This window comes from Cololabis saira, chromosome 10 (genome assembly GCF_033807715.1).
Source record: "Cololabis saira isolate AMF1-May2022 chromosome 10, fColSai1.1, whole genome shotgun sequence".
Lineage (NCBI taxonomy): Eukaryota > Metazoa > Chordata > Actinopteri > Beloniformes > Belonidae > Cololabis > Cololabis saira.
This window is the reverse complement of record NC_084596.1, coordinates 6128693-6148161: the sequence shown is the minus strand read 5'-3', so window position 1 is coordinate 6148161 and position 19469 is coordinate 6128693. Positions and strand designations below refer to the sequence as shown.

General features: G+C 46.8%; 2 protein-coding genes across 2 annotated transcripts in view; one reads left to right on the top strand and one right to left on the bottom strand.

Annotated features, from left to right (window-relative positions):
• Positions 1 to 19469, bottom strand: part of LOC133452321 (NLR family CARD domain-containing protein 3-like) — a 674416-nt gene that overhangs the window by 169320 nt on the left and 485627 nt on the right. The gene's annotated exons all lie outside the window — the stretch shown is intronic.
• LOC133452322 (uncharacterized) lies at positions 9624 to 19222 on the top strand. Its single transcript, XM_061731569.1, has 5 exons — positions 9624 to 9794; positions 9985 to 10158; positions 10637 to 10683; positions 10810 to 11694; positions 13329 to 19222. The coding sequence occupies exon 5, from the start codon at positions 13523 to 13525 to the stop codon at positions 15563 to 15565; it is 2043 nt and encodes a 680-aa protein (XP_061587553.1). The 5' UTR covers positions 9624 to 9794; positions 9985 to 10158; positions 10637 to 10683; positions 10810 to 11694; positions 13329 to 13522; the 3' UTR covers positions 15566 to 19222.

Sequence of the window (19469 nt, the reverse complement as noted above, 5' to 3'; positions counted from 1 at the left end):
TAGGTAGTGTAAACTCTAGTGTGTTAGAGTCAGTAGTCATAGTCGCAGCTATAGAACAAAACTATAATAGTTAGTCTCAAATATAGCTTTGCGGTAGATATGCTGCTATAGGCCTATGCTGCAGGGGGGCACCGACATGATCCGCTGGGCGGTGCCTCTCACCCTTCTTCTCCTCTCCTTTTCCCTGCCTCTCTTCTCCATTTCCATTTTTATTTATTATAAATATCTCATAGCTATCATTTTTGTCCATCGTTCCTGTAGTTTCTTGTGCCGGCCCCCCTTTTTTCTCTTTTGTGCATGTTTGCAGGCTGTAGCCTCGGGAGCTGCGTTCTGGCCTGTGTTCCCGGCCCTCCCCCCATCCCCGGTCATCCCGTTGCTGCTTCCACCTGCCAGCAACAGCAGACGTGGATGTCTGCTGTTGCTGCTTCCGCCTGCCTGCACCCCCCCCCCCCCTCTGGTCATCCCGCTGCTGTTTCCACATGACTGTTGTGTGCTGCTGACGCCCCCCCCCCCCCCCCCCCCCCCACCTCTGGTCATCCCGCTGCTGCTTCCACCTGCCTGCTGTGTGCTGCTGACGTTCCTGACTTCCCCAGTCTGGCCTTCGGCAGGAGGGTCCCCCCTTATGAGTCTGGTCCTGCTCAAGGTTTCTTCCCTCCTTCCCCACTGTTTGGCTTAAGGCTTTCTCCCACTATGGGAGTTTTTACCTGCCATTGTTTATATAATAATTGCTCGGGGGTTTATGTTTATGTTTATGTTCATGTTCTGGATCTCTGGAAAGCGTCTAGAGACAACATTTGTTGTATTAGATGCTATATAAATAAAATTGAATTGAATTGAAATGATGGTCCAGAGTTCCTCTTACTGATCCTGATGATGGTCCAGAGTTCCTCTAACTGATCCTGATGATGGTCCAGAGTTCCTCTTACTGATCCTGATGATGGTCCAGAGTTCCTCTTACTGATCCTGATGATGGTCCAGAGTTCCTCTTACTGATCCTGATGATGATCCAGAGTTCCTCTTACTGATGATGATCCAGAGTTCCTCTTACTGATGATGGTCCAGAGTTCCTCTTACTGATCCTGATGATGGTCCAGAGTTCCTCTAACTGATCCTGATGATGGTCCAGAGTTCCTCTTACTGATCCTGATGATGGTCCAGAGTTCCTCAGCTGCTTCATGTCTCCATCAGTTGTCCATGTTCCTGGTCTTGTTGCAACTTTTCACTGAGGTCACATGTACGTTCTCGGTGGATCAGCAGGACGAGTAAACATTCACCACCACCAGTCCTCTGATGGACTGTCCTCATCCAAACAGGACTTCATGGACCTTCAGCTGCTGTTTGTCTCTGTGAGGACAGCATTGATGTGAGCTAATTCTTCCTGGTTCCTCCACAGAGTGGACCAGCAGATATCAGAGTCCCCCAGCGGTCCGTCTGTCCAGCAGCATCAGACCCAGCTGGACTCCGTCTTTCAGGTCTGTACATGAACAACAACTGCTGCTCCATCTGTTGTCCTGATGTCCATCTGCATGCTGGTTTTTGTAGACCAGTGGACTGTCAGTCTGTCCGCATGGGTCTGATGGTTGTCTCCATGCTGGTCTCTGGAGACCAGTGGACTGTCAGTCTGTTCAACATGGTCTGATGTTTGTCTCCATGCTGGTCTCTGGAGACCAGTGGACTATCAGTCTGTCCAACATGGACCTGATGTTTGTCTCCATGCTGGTCTCTGGAGACCAGTGGACTGTCAGTCTGTTCAACATGGTCTGATGTTTGTCTCCATGCTGGTCTCTGGAGACCAGTGGACTGTCAGTCTGTCCATCATGGACCTGATGTTTGTCTCCATGCTGGTCTCTGGAGACCAGTGGACCGTCAGTCTGTCCAACATAGGTCTGATGGTTGTCTCCATGCTGGACTCTGGAGAACAGTGGACTGTCAATCTGTCCATCATGGGTCTGATGTTTGTCTCCATGCTGGTCTCTGGAGACCAGTGGACTGTCAGTCTGTCCATCATGGGTCTGATGTTTGTCTCCATGCCGGTCTCTGGAGACCAGTGGACCGTCAGTCTGTCCAACATAGGTCTGATGTTTGTCTCTGTGGTTTCAGTCTGATTGTGTCCTTCATGTGGTCTTCTGTTCCAGCTGCTGGAGGACTACATCGTCATGTTTGTGAAGAACGAGCTGAAAAAGATCCAGAAGGGTCTGAGTCCAGATTACCCAGAATCCCTAGAGCATGTGTTGCAGGGTGAGGATGAAGAGCAGAGGAGGAGCAGAGAGGCGTTTGTGAAGATCACAGTGAACTTCCTGAGGAGAATGAAGCAGGAGGAGCTGGCTGAGCGTCTGCAGAGCAGTAAGAGGATTTCTCTGAACATTTAAGCTGCTGGATAAATGTCCCAAAATGTCTCAGGAGACAAACAACATTCACAGATCAGCCACAACATTAAACCCACTGAGAGATGAAGGGAGGAACTCTGCTCATCTTGTTCCAACACTGTTCTGCTGGAATCAAATCTGTATTCTTGATCCACATGAAGGTTATTTTGACCATTGACACCCAGCTAAACATTTCTGCAGGCCAGTTGCCACATACCCCCCTACAGTAGCAGCCTCCCTGTACAGGACAGCAGTGGACCTCAATAAACATGTTTAAGAATGAATTTAACTTATAATGTACTTTAAATTCGTTGAATCTCAAAAGGCAGACTGGCCGAAGCGCGGCTGCCATATTACGCCAAACGGCCACTCCAACACCACAACACATTCATACACATTCACACGGGGCAAGGTGGGTAAGGTGTCTCGCCCAAGGACACTACGACAGCAACTGGGACGGAGTGGGAATCAAACCGCCAACCTTCCGATCATTGGACGACCCGCTCTACCACCTGAGCTACTGCCGCCCTTTTAACCGACCAACACCACAAGATAACTGGAAGATTTTAGTCCTGGTTTTCCTCTTCCAGGAATCCTGCTGAACTCCAGATTGTCTTGATGGTTCTACATATTATTGGATCAGATCATCTTCTTGTGTTTTCCAATCCTAAACCTGGAAAATCCACTTCACAGACACCACAACAATAACAAGAACACAACAACCCACAAACCCACAACCCATCAGGGCTGTACTGCTAACATCTCGGTACTAGTAACTCCCAGATGTTCTTGTCACTTCTAGGTCCTGAATGTTCAGAGGTGTTTTGGTGATAAAAGTGATTCCATTTAAAATTGGACAGTTCATCATAACGTTAGAGTCAATCAGTGTCGGTTCACATCCTGATTCTTTAGGAGAATTAAGTTGAACTTTAAAAAACACTAATTGTTTTTTTAAATGTGTTTTCAGATGTTTCTGATGCAGTTTGTAAAAAGCGGCTGAAGTCTAAGCTGAAGAAGAAGTGCCAGTGTGTGTTTGAGGGGATTGTTAAAGCAGGAAACCCAACCCTTCTGGAGCAGATCTACACAGAGCTCTACATCACAGAGGGAGGGACTGGAGAGGTCAACGATGAACATGAAGTCAGACAGATTGAAGCAGCTTCAAGGAAACCACACAGAGCAGAAACAACCATCAGACAGGAAGACATCTTTAAACTCCCACCTGGAAGAGATGAACCAATCAGAACAGTGATGACGAAGGGAGTGGCCGGCATCGGGAAAACAGTCCTAACACAGAAGTTCAGTCTGGACTGGGCTGAAGGCAGAACCAACCAGGACATCCAGTTCCTGCTTCCATTCACCTTCAGAGAGCTGAATGTGCTGAAAGACAGAAAGTTCAGCTTGGTGGAACTTGTTCATCACTTCTTCACTGAAACCAGAGAAATCTGTAGGTTTGAAGAGTTCCAGGTCGCGTTCATCTTTGACGGTCTGGATGAGAGTCGACTTCCTCTGGACTTCCACAACAATGAGGACCTTACTGATGTTACAGAGTCCACATCAGTGGATGTGCTGCTGACAAACCTCATCAGGGGGAACCTGCTTCCTTCTGCTCGTCTCTGGATCACCACACGACCCGCAGCAGCCAATCAGATCCCTCCTGACTGTGTTTCCATGGTGACCGAAGTCAGAGGCTTCACTGACCCACAGAAGGATGAATACTTCAGGAAGAGATGCAGAGATGAGGAGCAGACCAGCAGGATCATCTCCCACATCAAGACATCACGGAGCCTCCACATCATGTGCCACATCCCAGTCTTCTGCTGGATCACTGCTACGGTCCTGGAGAATGTCCTGGAAACCAGAGAGGGAGGGGGGTTGCCCAAGACCCTGACTGAGATGTACATCCACTTCCTGGTGGTCCAGGCCAAACTGAAGATGGTCAAGTATGACGGAGGAGCTGAGACAGATCCTCACTGGAGTCCAGAGAACAGGAAGATGGTGGAGTCTCTGGGAAAACTGGCTTTTGAGCAGCTGCAGAAAGGAAACCTGATCTTCTATGAACCAGACCTGAGAGAGTGTGGCATCGATGTCAGAGAGGCTTCAGTGTACTCAGGAGTGTTCACCCAGATCTTTAGAGAGGAGAGCAGCCTTTACCAGGACCAGGTATTCTGCTTCATCCATCTGAGTGTCCAGGAGTTTCTGGCTGCTCTTCATGTCCATCAGACCTTCATTAAGTCTGGAGTCAACCTGCTGGAGGAACAAAGAAACACAGAGACTGACCTCTATCAGAGTGCTGTGGACAAGGCCTTACAGAGTCCCAACGGACACCTGGACTTGTTCCTCCGCTTCCTCCTGGGTTTTTCACTGGAGACCAATCAGACTCTCCTACGAGGTCTGTTGGAACCAGAACAAAGAAGTTCACAGAACAATCAGGACACAGTTGAATACATCAAGAAGAAGATCAGTGGGGAACTGTCTGCAGAGAGAAGCATCAACCTGTTCCACTGTCTGAATGAACTGAACGCTGGTTCTCTGGTGGAGGAGGTCCAACGGTCCCTGAGGTCTGGACGTCTCTCCACAGGTAAACTGTCTCCTGCTCAGTGGTCGGCTCTGGTCTTCATCTTACTGTCATCAGAAGATCTGGAGGTGTTTGACCTGAAGAAGTTCTCAGCTTCAGAGGAGGTTCTACGGAGGCTGCTGCCGGTGGTCAAAGTCTCCAAGAAAGTTCTGTAAGGACGAACACGGACACATCTGTTTTAATTACAATCACATGTTGTGTTCTTGGAGGAAACCAGTTAAATTCACTTTTCAACTAAGTTCAGATTCATGTGAGACCAGTTATCCTCAATGATTCATCTCAGGACACTTCACATTCACTTCCTGATTATGTAACACAACAGAAAAATGTGCTAAGTTTTAAAATGAAACTAAAAGATTATTATTCAACACAAAATTTTAAGGATTAATATTTAATAATTAATTAATTAAATATTTAACTCATATTGTTGGGTCATGGCATCTTGGCAATGTAACAAAGTATTCGTGATGATTCGATGTAGGAGCTTGTCTTGTATGTTTTCTTGTTTATATGTTTTGTATGTGTGAATTTTTGTGTTTCTGTATATATTTGTGAATGAGTATTTTTTCTGTTTGGTTTGTATTGTGTGTACACTGTATTGTCACTCATGAGAGTATGAAGACCCCAGGAAGAATAGCTGCTGCTTTGCAAAAGCTAATGGGGATCTTAATAAAACAAACAAACAAACATGCAGAGAATAGAAATGCAGTGATCACTATGATCAATACTTATTGATTATTCAATGAAATAATCAGTATTCATTGATAATATCTCATTTATTTCTTTGTTAAATGCCATAATCAACTTAATAACCTCATGATCTTTTACTCTTAAAGTAAACAGTGCTTTTCCTATCAGACAAATATCTCTTACCACATGCAATAGCAGTTGATTCAAAACCATAACAGTGTAACTTATTCAATAACACATTAGTGCAGGGATCAGCAATCCTGGTCCTCGAGGGCCGGTGTCCTGCATGTTTTAGATGTTTCCCTGCTTTAACACACCTGATTCTAATTAATCATCGTCATCAGCTTGTCATCCAATGGCAAAATCAGCATCCTCATCCTCCTCGACCTCTCCGCTGCCTTTGACACCATCTCCCACACCATCCTCCTCGAACGCCTGTCTGCTCTCCTTGGTATCTCTGGCTCTGCTTTATCTTGGTTCCAATCTTACCTCACCAACAGAACTCAGTTTGTCACCATCCTTGGCTCCTCCTCCCACCCTGCCCCAGTCAACCATGGTGTCCCCCAAGGCTCTGTGCTCGGTCCAACCCTCTTCACCACCTACCTGCTCCCCCTTGGCCAGATCATACGCCACTATGGTCTCAGTTTTCACTGCTACGCTGACGATACCCAGCTCCATCTCAGCACCTCACCATCCTCCCAGCTCCCCCCACAGTCTTTGGTTAACTGCCTCTCAGCCATAAAATCTTGGATGACAACTAACTTCCTCAAACTGAACAGCAATAAGACGGAGCTCATGGTTGTGGCCCCAAAGTCACTGCTCCGGAAGGTTGGAGATCTGCTCATCCGGGTGGACGGCTGCACCATCACGCCATCCTCCGAGGCCCGTAATCTGGGCGTCATCCTGGACTCCACCCTCTCCTTCCAGTCACACATCAAGTCGGTCACCAAATCTGCCTTCTATCACCTCAGAAACATCGCACGTCTCCGTCCCTCACTCTCTGACTCTGTGGCAGAAACACTCATCCATGTTTTCATCACCTCCCGACTGGACTACTGTAATGGAGTCCTGTCTGGGGTTCCAAGTAAAACCCTGGACAGGCTCCAGTAAGAGCATAATTCAGCTGCCAGGGTTCTCACCCACACCAAGCCCTGGCAGCATATCACCCCCACCCTCATCCACCTCCACTGGCTACCTGTTAAGTTCCGCATTCGGTACAAACTCCTCCTACTCACCTACAAATCTCTTCACACTCTGGCCCCCCAGTACCTGTCCGACCTCCTTCATCACCACACTCCCTCCCGGAACCTGCGGTCTTCAGACGCTGGTCTGCTCTCCATCCCCCGGACCAGACTGAAGACTTTTGGGGACAGAGCCTTCAGTGTTGCTGCCCCCACCCTTTGGAACTCTCTCCCCGCTGTAATCCGTGACTCCCCTTCTCTGGACAGTTTCAAAACCCAACTCAAAACCCACCTTTTCACCCTGGCTTTTCCCCATTAGTGCCCCCCCCCTGTCGTTTTGTCCCGATGGTGTTTTGTTTTGTTTGTTCTTCCTTGGTTTGCCTATGATCTGTAAAGCGACCTTGGGTTCCTTGAAAGGCGCTATATAAATGCAAGTTATTATTATTATTATTATCCAGGGCTGCACAATTCTGTTAATGACACAGTCACTTGTATCATGGGGAAATGAAGCAGGGAAACATCTAAAACCTGCAGGGACACCGGCCCTTGAGGACCAGGATTGGTGACCCCTGCATTAAGGTCAAGAACATCAAATGCTGCCCTCATATCCAACAGTACAGTACCACCAATTTTTTTGTCATCCATTTCATGCAACCAATCATCCGTCATTTGAGCAAGTGTCGTAGCTGTGGAGTGGCCTTTCTTGTATGAATGTTCATATTCTGAATTTAACCCATTTTTCAAAAAACCTGTACAACATTCTGACACTAAATAACGGTTTTGATGTGTTCCAGTCAGGTTTCCGGCCACATCACAGCAGTGAGACAGCTCTAGTAAATGATGATGATATCCACTCCAATACTGGCAACATTTCAGTCTAAGGGAGCTTTCAGACCTGTAGCCCGTTTGTTTTGTTCCGATTCAGGGGTTAAATTTATACAGTTGTTTCGTTTTTCATATGTGGCGTTTGTGTTCACAAGGCAAACGTCTGTAGCGGTTCAAAGCTGTTAACAAATGCCATGAGAACCAACTGTTCTCTCATTGGTCAGACATGAATGCGGAAGGAGTTTCCTTTTCCGTACCCCGGGAAAAACAACAAGCCCCTTTCACAGAGAGGGCGCAAAGCGCAGACCACCGCCGGCGATCACATTCGTTTATGTGCTACCGCGGCGCAAGAGCGGGCTGCTCTCCTGCCGAGCCTTGCGGCGGGCGAGAGGGCGGCGGGCGAGAAGGCGGCTGCTGCGACGTTTGCACTGCGCCTGCCTGCCCGAATTGAACATATTTTAATTACAACGTGCCGCGCTGTGACAACATCTCGGCACGTCCAATAGGAGAGAAGGGAGAAGAGAGAAAGTTGTGTCCAATAGGAGAGAAGGCAGAAGAGAGAAAGTTGTGTCCAATAGGAGAGAAGGCAGAAGAGAGAAAGTTGTGTCCAATAGGAGAGAAGGTGGTGGAGGCTGCGCCAACTCTTCTCCTTGCGCCGCGGTAGCACATACACAATAAATGGAGGTGTGTTGGTTGCTGTGTCGATTATGTTCTCACTGCAGGTCTGGAATGGAAGCGAGCCGAGACCACCTCTCCTAGGCGATCTCGGCTCGCTTGTTTTGTGCCGCATCCGAGTGCGATTGCTGTGTTCAGATATACCAAACGTACCGATCTTTAGGGGGAAACGCTCCCTGTTTCGGAACAACTGCTCCAATTGGGACAGAGGTGAAAGCACCCTTAGTCTTTCTGGATCTCAGTACTGCTTTCAACACAATCAACAAGAACATCTTGATAGACAGGTTGAAGAACTGGGTGGGACTTTCTAGCACAGCACTAACCTGGTTTCAGTCCTATCTAAAAGACAAAGAATATTTTGTCTTTAAGTAACTACAAATCAAATCTAACACAAGTAACATGTGGAGTTCCTCAAGGTTCAATTCTGGGGTCTCTTTTGTTTAATATGTACATGCTCTCACTTGCTCAAAATTATGAAAAAGAACAAAATGTGCTACCATGACTATGCAGATGACACCTCAATCTATATAAGCATCTCACCAAGAGACTATAATGCAATAAAAATTTTTTATCAAATGCATTGATTGCATTAAAAAGTGGATGTGCCACGATTTACTTCAGTTAAAGAAGATAAAAACAGAAATAATCGCTTTTGGAACCAAGTAAATAAAATTAAATATCTGCATTCAGGTTCAAGTAGTGAAGCTAAAAACAAATAGCCAACCCAGAAATCAGGGAGTGGTTCTGGACTCAGACCAGAACAGCCACATTAAGACAGTAGTGAAGTCAGCCTGTTATCACTTAAAGAACATGTGGACCACACAACTCCAGTTCTTAGATCTTTACACTGGTTTACTGTCTGTCCCAAAATAGATGTTAAAATCCTGCTGCGGGTTTATGAATCTCTGAATGATTTTGGATCAAAATACATCTCTGATCTCCTGGTCCATGATGAACTAACCACAACCCTCAGGTCGTCGGGGACACGCCTACTTTCTGTACCCAGAGTTAAAACCAAACATGATGAGTCAGCGTTCAGCTTTTGCTCCTCACCTGTGGAACAAACTCCCAGAATGCATCAGGGATGCTGAAACTCTCTATAGCCTTAAGTCAAGTTGAAAACCTTTTTATTTACTTGTCTGTCTTTAATTACTGCTTTTAAATTCTTAAATGTTTTATTCATTTTTTTTATCTTTTATTTTTCTTTAATCTTTTTATTTTAAGCACTTTGAGTTGTCTTGTACATGAAATGTTATAAAAAAAACTTTCCTAAATAACCTCATGATCTCTCTTTAATCTCCTCTGCAGGTTGAGAGGCTGTAACCTCTCAGGGGACATCTGTCCACTTCTGTCCTCAGTTCTCAGCTCTCAGTCCTCCAGTCTGACAGAACTGGACCTGAGTAACAACCACCTGCAGGATTCAGGACTGAAGAAGCTGTGTCCTGGACTGGAGAGTCCACACTGTCACCTGGAGTCTCTCAGGTCAGAATCCACCAAGTGTTCAACTGCTGACCGTTACAACTGAGGTTGATATTGAAGATTGTTGATGTGTTTCTGCTGATCCTCTGACTTTTCCTTCAGCACCACCATCGGGTGAACACGAGGACAGAGTCAGCTTTAGTCTCAGAGCAGTTCTCAGTCTCTGCATGTGTGTTGTGTTGTGTGTCTGTAGGCTGTCAGGCTGTCTGATCTCAGAGGAAGGAAGTTCTTCTCTGGTCTCAGCTCTGAGCTCCAACCCCTCCCACCTGAGAAAGCTGGACCTGAGCTACAACCATCCAGGAGAGTCAGCAGGGAAGCTTTTGTCTGCTGGACAGGAGGATCCCCGCTGGAGACTAGACACTCTCAGGTAGGAAGACAGAAGGACAGCAGTGTGCTGGACTCTTCATGGTGTTGTGGACATCATCTTTGTGTTTCTCTGGATTTGAACAGAGATCTTTGAGCAGACGGAGCTGCTGCAGCTCATCTGGTACTGCAGCAGAGCTGATAGATGCAGTTCACAACTCTGAGCCGTTCTTGACCCAGTAAACATCCCAGAACCACAGCAGTGTGGTTTTCAGGCCCATCACAGCCCAGTAACAGCTGCACCTTCACTCTTCCATGACACGGTCTCCTCCTGCTGCTGATTCAGCAGAGATGAAACCAGATGAAAAGAATGTGTTGAAACTGTGCTGGAAGGTGACGACCACAGGACAGACTTCAGAGATGCTGCATTCAAGTGCATCCGTCCAAGTGTTGGACTGTTCCTTCATCAGTGTGTGAGAGCCATGTAATGTCCATGTTTGCTGAGAGAGACTGAGCTGGTCTGACCCCCCTCCTCTTTTCAGGGTGGAGCCTGCTGGACAACGATTTCTGACACCAGGTCCGTCGAAGTGTAAGTGTGTTTTTATTTCATTCACACATTCAACCATCTTCACACTGACACATCACTCATTCATCCATCAATGATCAATGACAGATCAATAATAACTGCAGCTGGGTTGTTGGTTCTCTCCATCAGATTCATGTCAACTCACCATCGACACAAACACAGTCTACAAGTATATCCAACTGTCTGACAACAACAGGAAGATGACACGTGTGAAGGAGGATCAGTCATATCCTGATCATCCAGACAGGTTTGATTACTGGGATCAGCTGCTGTGTAGAGAAGTTCTGACAGGTCGCTGTTATTGGGAGGTCCAGTGGAGAGGAGATGTTTCTGTATCAGTGTGTTGGACCACCGTCCATATGGTTATGAATTCATGACATTTATGATTGGGTGAACATTTATTTTGGACCAGTAAAGGGCCGAAGCCAAAGCTAAAGTCTCATGATCCCTGCCTCATGGTGAGTTTACGACACCTCCAGCGTGGTCTGGAGAACGGAAAGACCCCATGGACACCAGGATTTGCATATGTGACCCTCTTGGTGATAAGGCACCACACTTTGATTGGACAAGGACCCCGAGCTGCAGGAAGGGGTATCTACTTCCTGTATGCAGCTATAAAAGAGAAGACCGCCCTCTCTCCGGCCTCTTCTCTCTTTTCTGCTTCTTCCTTCTCACCCACAGGTCTCTGTAACACCAGGGAGCCAGCCAAGGGCCGGCTTTCTCCTTCGTGAACGAAGGAGCGTCCGTTTTGCAGCGCTGCACGAGCGACCCACGCAGTTCCGAGCCCAGAAAGCCGAACTAGGGACCCTGCATTGCCTCGACGTGAACGCGACGCCGATCCGAAGTTGAAGGAAGCCAAGTGCTGTGCCCAGCTGCCATCCCCTCATCTGCAGCAAGGACACAGGAGGGAGTGATAACCGCTTTATCAGGATCCCCTGCTGAGCGTAAACACCCAGCTGTTCCCCGAGGAACGCTGACCGACCACCCTTTTTTCCTTCAACTGCAAAGATTCACGTGAGAGGCTGTTTTTGGTGTCTGGGCAGAGAAAACTTTAAGAGTTAGTTTACGCTGTGAGCTGGACTGCTGATCCCGTCATAGTTGTGTTTATTAACTTAAGTGTTTTTGTTTATCTTCTTATTGGTCTACTGCTGCATCCACATTGCTGGATCGTTATGACATGCTTCTCGACAACCGAAAACAAGGCCCTTCTAAATTTCCCGGTTGAATGACCAGAGCGCACGTGTGAAGTTTAGTTTCACCGTGGGGCATTTCTGGGTGGGAAAGAGCAGAAGGTCTTGGGTTTCTGGTAGTGAGATATTATTTAAGAGTGTCTATTATTTTACTTTTCTTCTGCATCTCTCCCTCTCTTCCTCTCGTACTAACCCCCCCCCCCCCCACACACACACACACAGACGCTCCCCTCGGTCGTAAATTCCCGAGCCATTCTGAGATCACATACACACACACACACACACACACACACACACACACACACACACACACACACACACATGCAGACACGCACACACACACACACACGCACACGCACACACACACTAGTCACACCCCACACGGATGACTGGAACTTTTGCATTGTATAATTTCTGTCCCTGTTTACGTAGTGTGCCATCAGAATTATTTGGGGTGTTGCGTTTATCATCTTTTGACACCCGTATGTAAATAAACTCTGATTGATTTCTTTATGAGTGGTTGTGTTATTTCATGCAAGATTTGGTCACAAGTTGATTTGTTTAAGCAGAGCCTAGTGCTCGAATTTCACCCTTCAATTACTGTATTAGGCATAAACCTTAAAATCATATGAGACTGATTTTCTGCTGTTTAAGTTATCATTTCTCCGGATTAAGGCCCGGAGTGGTGCCCCGAGGAGTTTACTTATCATATTGGTCATTCAATTTGATAAATAGTCGACTTTATTAATTATTAATAATTCTTGAATAAAATTATTAATAAGCCTTTGATAACTGGACAGCCAAGCTACCGAGACGCACAACATAAATGGTCCGCCCGTGTGGGGCTCTAATAGTAACGACATTGTGACTGAATTTGTATGAAATAACAGAACATTAATTTTGATCGGAAAAGAAAATATTGTTATTTTTCTTCCCCTCTCATTATCTGATTCCTACGGTTATTTTAAAACCTGTTAATGGCAACCTCGCTTCACTAAGGGTTGGTCGCTTTAAGTTCTTTAAGTTTATTAACTTGAACTTTTATTTTTATCACTACTTTTATTAATCGGTTTGATTAATTTTCCTCTGCAACCTTCACTGAAGCTAAGGCTACTGCTTCACTGAAGTTAATGGTTGGTTTTGTTTCAAGTTCTTTAAATTTTATTAATAGAACTTTGTCGGGATTACCCCATGTGAGTTATTCTTTCGGATTAATTTCTATCGTGTTTTTTAAATTGAATCTTTAATTTGGGTGGCATTTAAATTTCAATCCACTTTATTGATTATTTTATTTTTCTTTTGCTTCCAAGGTTATCTCGATTCCTTTTATGATAACCAAGAACCCAACTGCTTTCAGGCACATATCAGAGTCTCTCATGCTTAATTTATTGTCTCATTCCTCCTAATCTGGGTGATAACGTGAATCTACTTCATTACTGAGTGTTAATCTCTTGGCAGAGTCGCAAGCGAAACACTGGTGTCCGGTTCGTGAACTGCGTGTGGTGTACAGGGCAGGAAACTCATCGCATTTGGACGCAGAGCCAGCAGAGGTGACCAGAGGTTGACTAAGAAGGACCGTCAGGCAAGTTCCGTTTGAATAGGAAGCTTTTCGCCAGGTTCCCTTCCTTCCCGGGCCCCTGGCCAGACGCGCGATGACTAGCCCAGGTAACCATGAAGGGGGGGCCGAGGCTTCCCCCAGCGTCACTTTTACCGACACTCAAGAAGTAATTGCACGCATTATGGAAATACCCAGAGATGAGCTGAGCATAATAAATGACTATGACCTCCAGACCTGCGAAGGGAGGATAGCAGAGCTCACTAGCTTCGCCAAGAAACCGTATAAAAAAGCCTGTGTAGCCAACGTTCCGGGTAAACTGGCGTTGCTATGGCAACGTAAGGCAGAACTCCATGCTGGGGAAAACAAACACAGGTGGCGACAAAAATACGAGGGGGAAGTGTTGGCGCACTGCGATGCGCAGGAAGAGATTGAACGCTTGAAAAGCCTGTTAAGAGAGGCTCAAGCACGAATCCGAGAAACTAGTCGATGCGCCTCAGAGGAGGTGAATAACGTCCATAATTATGAACGTAACGCGGGTGATAGGATACAGGAGTTGATCTCTGTAATTAAGAGTTCTTCCAGAGAAGCATTCTTCTCCGATGTGCTTAGTTGCAAAACCCAGCTCCAGTCACATAAGTTCAGCCACGTGGAGGAACGCCATGAAAAGTCATGGCTGCTCCGTGAGCACGCACTTAGCCTCCGGGAGAAGGCAGTAAGCCTCTATGAGCAGTCGCTTAGTCTCCGCCAGCAGTCGCTGGACTTTCGTCAGCAGTCACTGGACTCCTGTAACGGGTCCACTCGAAGCTCCGAGAAAATGGAGCCGCGCTGGGTTGAAAACAAGCATGGGAACCGCGAGCCACGGCTCGAATCAGAAATTAAAGTAGATCAACTCTCCAGTGTCCCGATCATTAACAATTTGCAGCAGTGTGATGAAAGGCGTGACCAATCTCACACTGACCCACGGCCAGCAGGGGGCCAGAGAAAGGATCCAGCAGTTAACCTGCTTATCCTGTCTGAGCCCAGGGGGACAGCCAGTAGCCCAAACGCTACTGACACCGTTCCAGACCTTATCACCTGGGACGAAATGAAAGTGCAGCCACCGAGGTGCAAAATGAGGAAAGGGGGGTCAGACTTAAAGCGTGCCCCCCCGTTCACCCTCAGGCCCACTGCTCCGCGTGTTCAAGATGAGGTGCTGAACCCGAAATGCGGCCAGCCTCATAATCTGAAGGCCGTAAATCCAAAATTCCGGGAACCTTTCCCTGATGGACAAAAACTTGTGTCAGGTGGGTTAAACCCCCACTTTGACCTACCTGTTCCACAACAGACAAGAACTAATTATTCTTCTCGGCACGGGGACCGGTTGTATCAGGAACGTTCTGGTGGACCAGATGACCCTGACCCGCCACATAGACAAGGCTTGCGTCTCCGTGACTTTGAGTCCCTGGCCAGTGACATAGAACACTTTGACCCGGATGATCCAGGGTCAAATATTGAGAATTATCTCGATGAGGTTCAGGATTGCCTCCGAGATTTACCTCATGCATCCTCTAGCGAGAAGGTAAAACTTCTTTGGAAAACCACAGCCAGGAGCGTTCGTGTTTTCATAAGATCCCTTCCAGCTAAAACCAGAGACTGCTATGAAGCACTCCTTCAGGCTTTGCTAGAGGAGTATTTTTCTGAAACCGACTGGGCTTCAGCTACTCTGGCTGCTTCTTCAATTAAGCACCAGGAGTCAGAAACCCCCAAAGATTATTACTGGCGTCTGAGAGCTGCGTTTTTCCAGGGACGCAACACTCCCGGTTTGGAGAATGATCGTCATTTTAAGTCTCTATTCCTACATAACCTCCATGAAAGCGTGCGATGTAAGGTAACTCTTTACTGCAGCGGGAGGCGAGATCTCAAAATGCGAGAAATCCGCGGGTACGCTGAGCTGGCGTGGGAAACACAGAGACGTCCCACGGTAGATTCTGAGAACGGTCCACAGAGTGACCGAGAGGTGTTCCACCCCGGTGCTGACGCCAGGGCGCCGCCCAAGAGACGGCGCAGACGTCGTAGATCAGCAGGCCGGGGGGGTGCCATATACACCCTGTTGGCCAGAGCACTGAACGAGCTGCATGACTCGTCTGCAGCTGACTGACAACTTCTGACCCAGAAGCGCAAATCCCCCCACCCCTGAAAAAGGGGGGGGCAGGGACCTTGGAGTGTTAGGGAAGTAAAACTCAGACCTACACTCACAATTTTATTTCATTTGTTCTGTTTTTGTTTTTCCGGGTCTAGCAATTAATCGCAGAATGATTAAATTGCTAGGGAACAATACTTTCTTCTTCCGTTACCCGAGGTCGGTTCTGTTACCGGACGGACCCCCTCCGATCCGTTTCTTTCCTCAGCACCGCTCTGCCAAGGGATTAACACGTAGTGAACACCCACTGAGCCTGGTCTGCTTTTGGCAGTTACGTATCGAGGGTCCGTAACCTAACTAACCTCCCTTCTTTTTATCTTTATCTACCTCATTCTGCTAGGAATGACACTGAACTGCATAATCGAATCCCTTATCGTTTCTATATGTTTTATGTTTTATGTTTATTGTTATGTTTTATACCCTAGTCTCATATAGCATAGCGTATTTCCGTCTGCCCAGACATGCCTCACCTCTGCCCAGACAAAGCCTCCAGCGCTATGCTAACCTCTGAACTTTTAAGTACTGTGCCCCTCTGCCAACCAGGACTGCATCACATGGACTGTTGCACCGTTGGTAGATTTGACAACCAGACCCTGCATTCCCGCTGTCAAATCTAAGGGGGGATGTTGGACCACCGTCCATATGGTTATGAATTCATGACATTTATGATTGGGTGAACATTTATTTTGGACCAGTAAAGGGCCGAAGCCAAAGCTAAAGTCTCATGATCCCTGCCTCATGGTGAGTTTACGACACCTCCAGCGTGGTCTGGAGAACGGAAAGACCCCATGGACACCAGGATTTGCATATGTGACCCTCTTGGTGATAAGGCACCACACTTTGATTGGACAAGGACCCCGAGCTGCAGGAAGGGGTATCTACTTCCTGTATGCAGCTATAAAAGAGAAGACCGCCCTCTCTCCGGCCTCTTCTCTCTTTTCTGCTTCTTCCTTCTCACCCACAGGTCTCTGTAACACCAGGGAGCCAGCCAAGGGCCGGCTTTCTCCTTCGTGAACGAAGGAGCGTCCGTTTTGCAGCGCTGCACGAGCGACCCACGCAGTTCCGAGCCCAGAAAGCCGAACTAGGGACCCTGCATTGCCTCGACGTGAACGCGACGCCGATCCGAAGTTGAAGGAAGCCAAGTGCTGTGCCCAGCTACCATCCCCTCATCTGCAGCAAGGACACAGGAGGGAGTGATAACCGCTTTATCAGGATCCCCTGCTGAGCGTAAACACCCAGCTGTTCCCCGAGGAACGCTGACCGACCACCCTTTTTTCCTTCAACTGCAAAGATTCACGTGAGAGGCTGTTTTTGGTGTCTGGGCAGAGAAAACTTTAAGAGTTAGTTTACGCTGTGAGCTGGACTGCTGATCCCGTCATAGTTGTGTTTATTAACTTAAGTGTTTTTGTTTATCTTCTTATTGGTCTACTGCTGCATCCACATTGCTGGATCGTTATGACATGCTTCTCGACAACCGAAAACAAGGCCCTTCTAAATTTCCCGGTTGAATGACCAGAGCGCACGTGTGAAGTTTAGTTTCACCGTGGGGCATTTCTGGGTGGGAAAGAGCAGAAGGTCTTGGGTTTCTGGTAGTGAGATATTATTTAAGAGTGTCTATTATTTTACTTTTCTTCTGCATCTCTCCCTCTCTTCCTCTCGTACTAACCCCCCCCCCCCCACACACACACACACAGACGCTCCCCTCGGTCGTAAATTCCCGAGCCATTCTGAGATCACATACACACACACACACACACACACACACACACACACACACACACACACACACACACACACATGCAGACACGCACACACACACACACACGCACACGCACACACACACTAGTCACACCCCACACGGATGACTGGAACTTTTGCATTGTATAATTTCTGTCCCTGTTTACGTAGTGTGCCATCAGAATTATTTGGGGTGTTGCGTTTATCATCTTTTGACACCCGTATGTAAATAAACTCTGATTGATTTCTTTATGAGTGGTTGTGTTATTTCATGCAAGATTTGGTCACAAGTTGATTTGTTTAAGCAGAGCCTAGTGCTCGAATTTCACCCTTCAATTACTGTATTAGGCATAAACCTTAAAATCATATGAGACTGATTTTCTGCTGTTTAAGTTATCATTTCTCCGGATTAAGGCCCGGAGTGGTGCCCCGAGGAGTTTACTTATCATATTGGTCATTCAATTTGATAAATAGTCGACTTTATTAATTATTAATAATTCTTGAATAAAATTATTAATAAGCCTTTGATAACTGGACAGCCAAGCTACCGAGACGCACAACAAGTGAGTTACAGAAGAATCAGAAGGAAAGGAAACTCTGGTGACTGTTTGTTTGGATGGAACGATCATTCCTGGAGTCTGGACTGTTATGATGGTTGGTACCATGTCCGTCACAATAACATAGTAACATCTTCCTCCTCCTCTTCCTCAGTCTCTGACAGAGCAGCAGTGTACGTGGACGTTCCTGCTGGAACTCTGTCCTTCTACAGCGTCTCCTCTGACAGACTGATCCTCCTCCACACCTTCAACACCACATTCACTGAACCTCTCTATCCTGGGTTCTGGTTCTCGTCTGGTTCTGGTTGTTCAGTGTCTCTGTGTTGAGTTCAGTCTCAAGAATCTCCTCCTGTCAGAGAAACTGTCTCTGTTGGACAGATAGTTGAGTCTGTACACGTCTGTCTCTGTCTCCACCAGAACACCTGGATCACACGTTGGTGAAACTGTTCTGAATGATTCCTTGGAAACTTCTTCCTCTTCCGGTCCTTTAAAGGTGGAAGCTGCCGTTATTCCAGGATCCACATGTTGTTCTTCCGTCTGTTTCCAGTCAGAGCTTCACCGTGAACAGCAGCGTGTTGTTTCTCTGCAGCTCAGTTCAGCTCAGATCATTAACTTCATGTCAGCTGCAGGTAGTTTGCTGCACATGTGACCAACTGTGATGTCAGAGAGGAATCACTGAGCTGCAATCAGCCCAGATGAAGTTACAACCTGCTGACAGATCTGAGCACAAGGTTGCTGTGCAGCCAGGGTTCATCCTGGTCTTTATTCACACCACTTCCTGTTCCAGCCATGACGTCACTACTGGACTGTCAGGTCTCTGTCATGGTAAAGGGTTTGTTTGTGTGTGAGCTCTCACCAAGATGAATAAGATGATCCATCCATCATCTGGAACTGCTTCTTCATGTTCAGGGTCCCGGGGGTCGGCCTTGTTGATTTTAAATGTACTATGATGATTGTTATGTACATTTGTCAGTAGAAGGAGAAATCAACAACAATAATGCGCTTCTATGGTTCCTAGACTGTAGAAGAACTGGACAAACCCTCCATGATGTCATCTGTAATGTTGTTTTCAGCTCTCATTTTCTCATCTAATTATTCAGTGAGTCAAGAAAACTGTTTGGAAATAAGATGTTTTTATTGCAACCACAGATTTTATGATCCATCGTCCCCTGGATCACATTTCTACCAAATCTATATTTCTGTAGATACCAAATATGATCGGCTGTTTTCCTCCATCAAAAGCTGTTTCAGCATCTAGAGTGCAGACTGCAGCTCAGGGAGGTGGTTTTGTGGATTACCGATCAATATTAAAGTGTTCATGATGTCACCACATGAGTGTTGGTTTGTCTTCTTTTTTTTTTTTACCTTGTCTGCACACATATTAATGATTGATACCATGACGGTAGAAGCACACCTCCAACACCACATTCACTGAACCTCTCTGTCCTGGGTTCAGGTTCTGGTTCTGGTTCTTCAGTGTCTCTGTGTTGAGTTCAGTCTCCAGAGTCTCCTCCTGTCAGAGAAACTGTCTCTGTTGGACAGATAGTTGAGTGTGTACACGTCTGTCT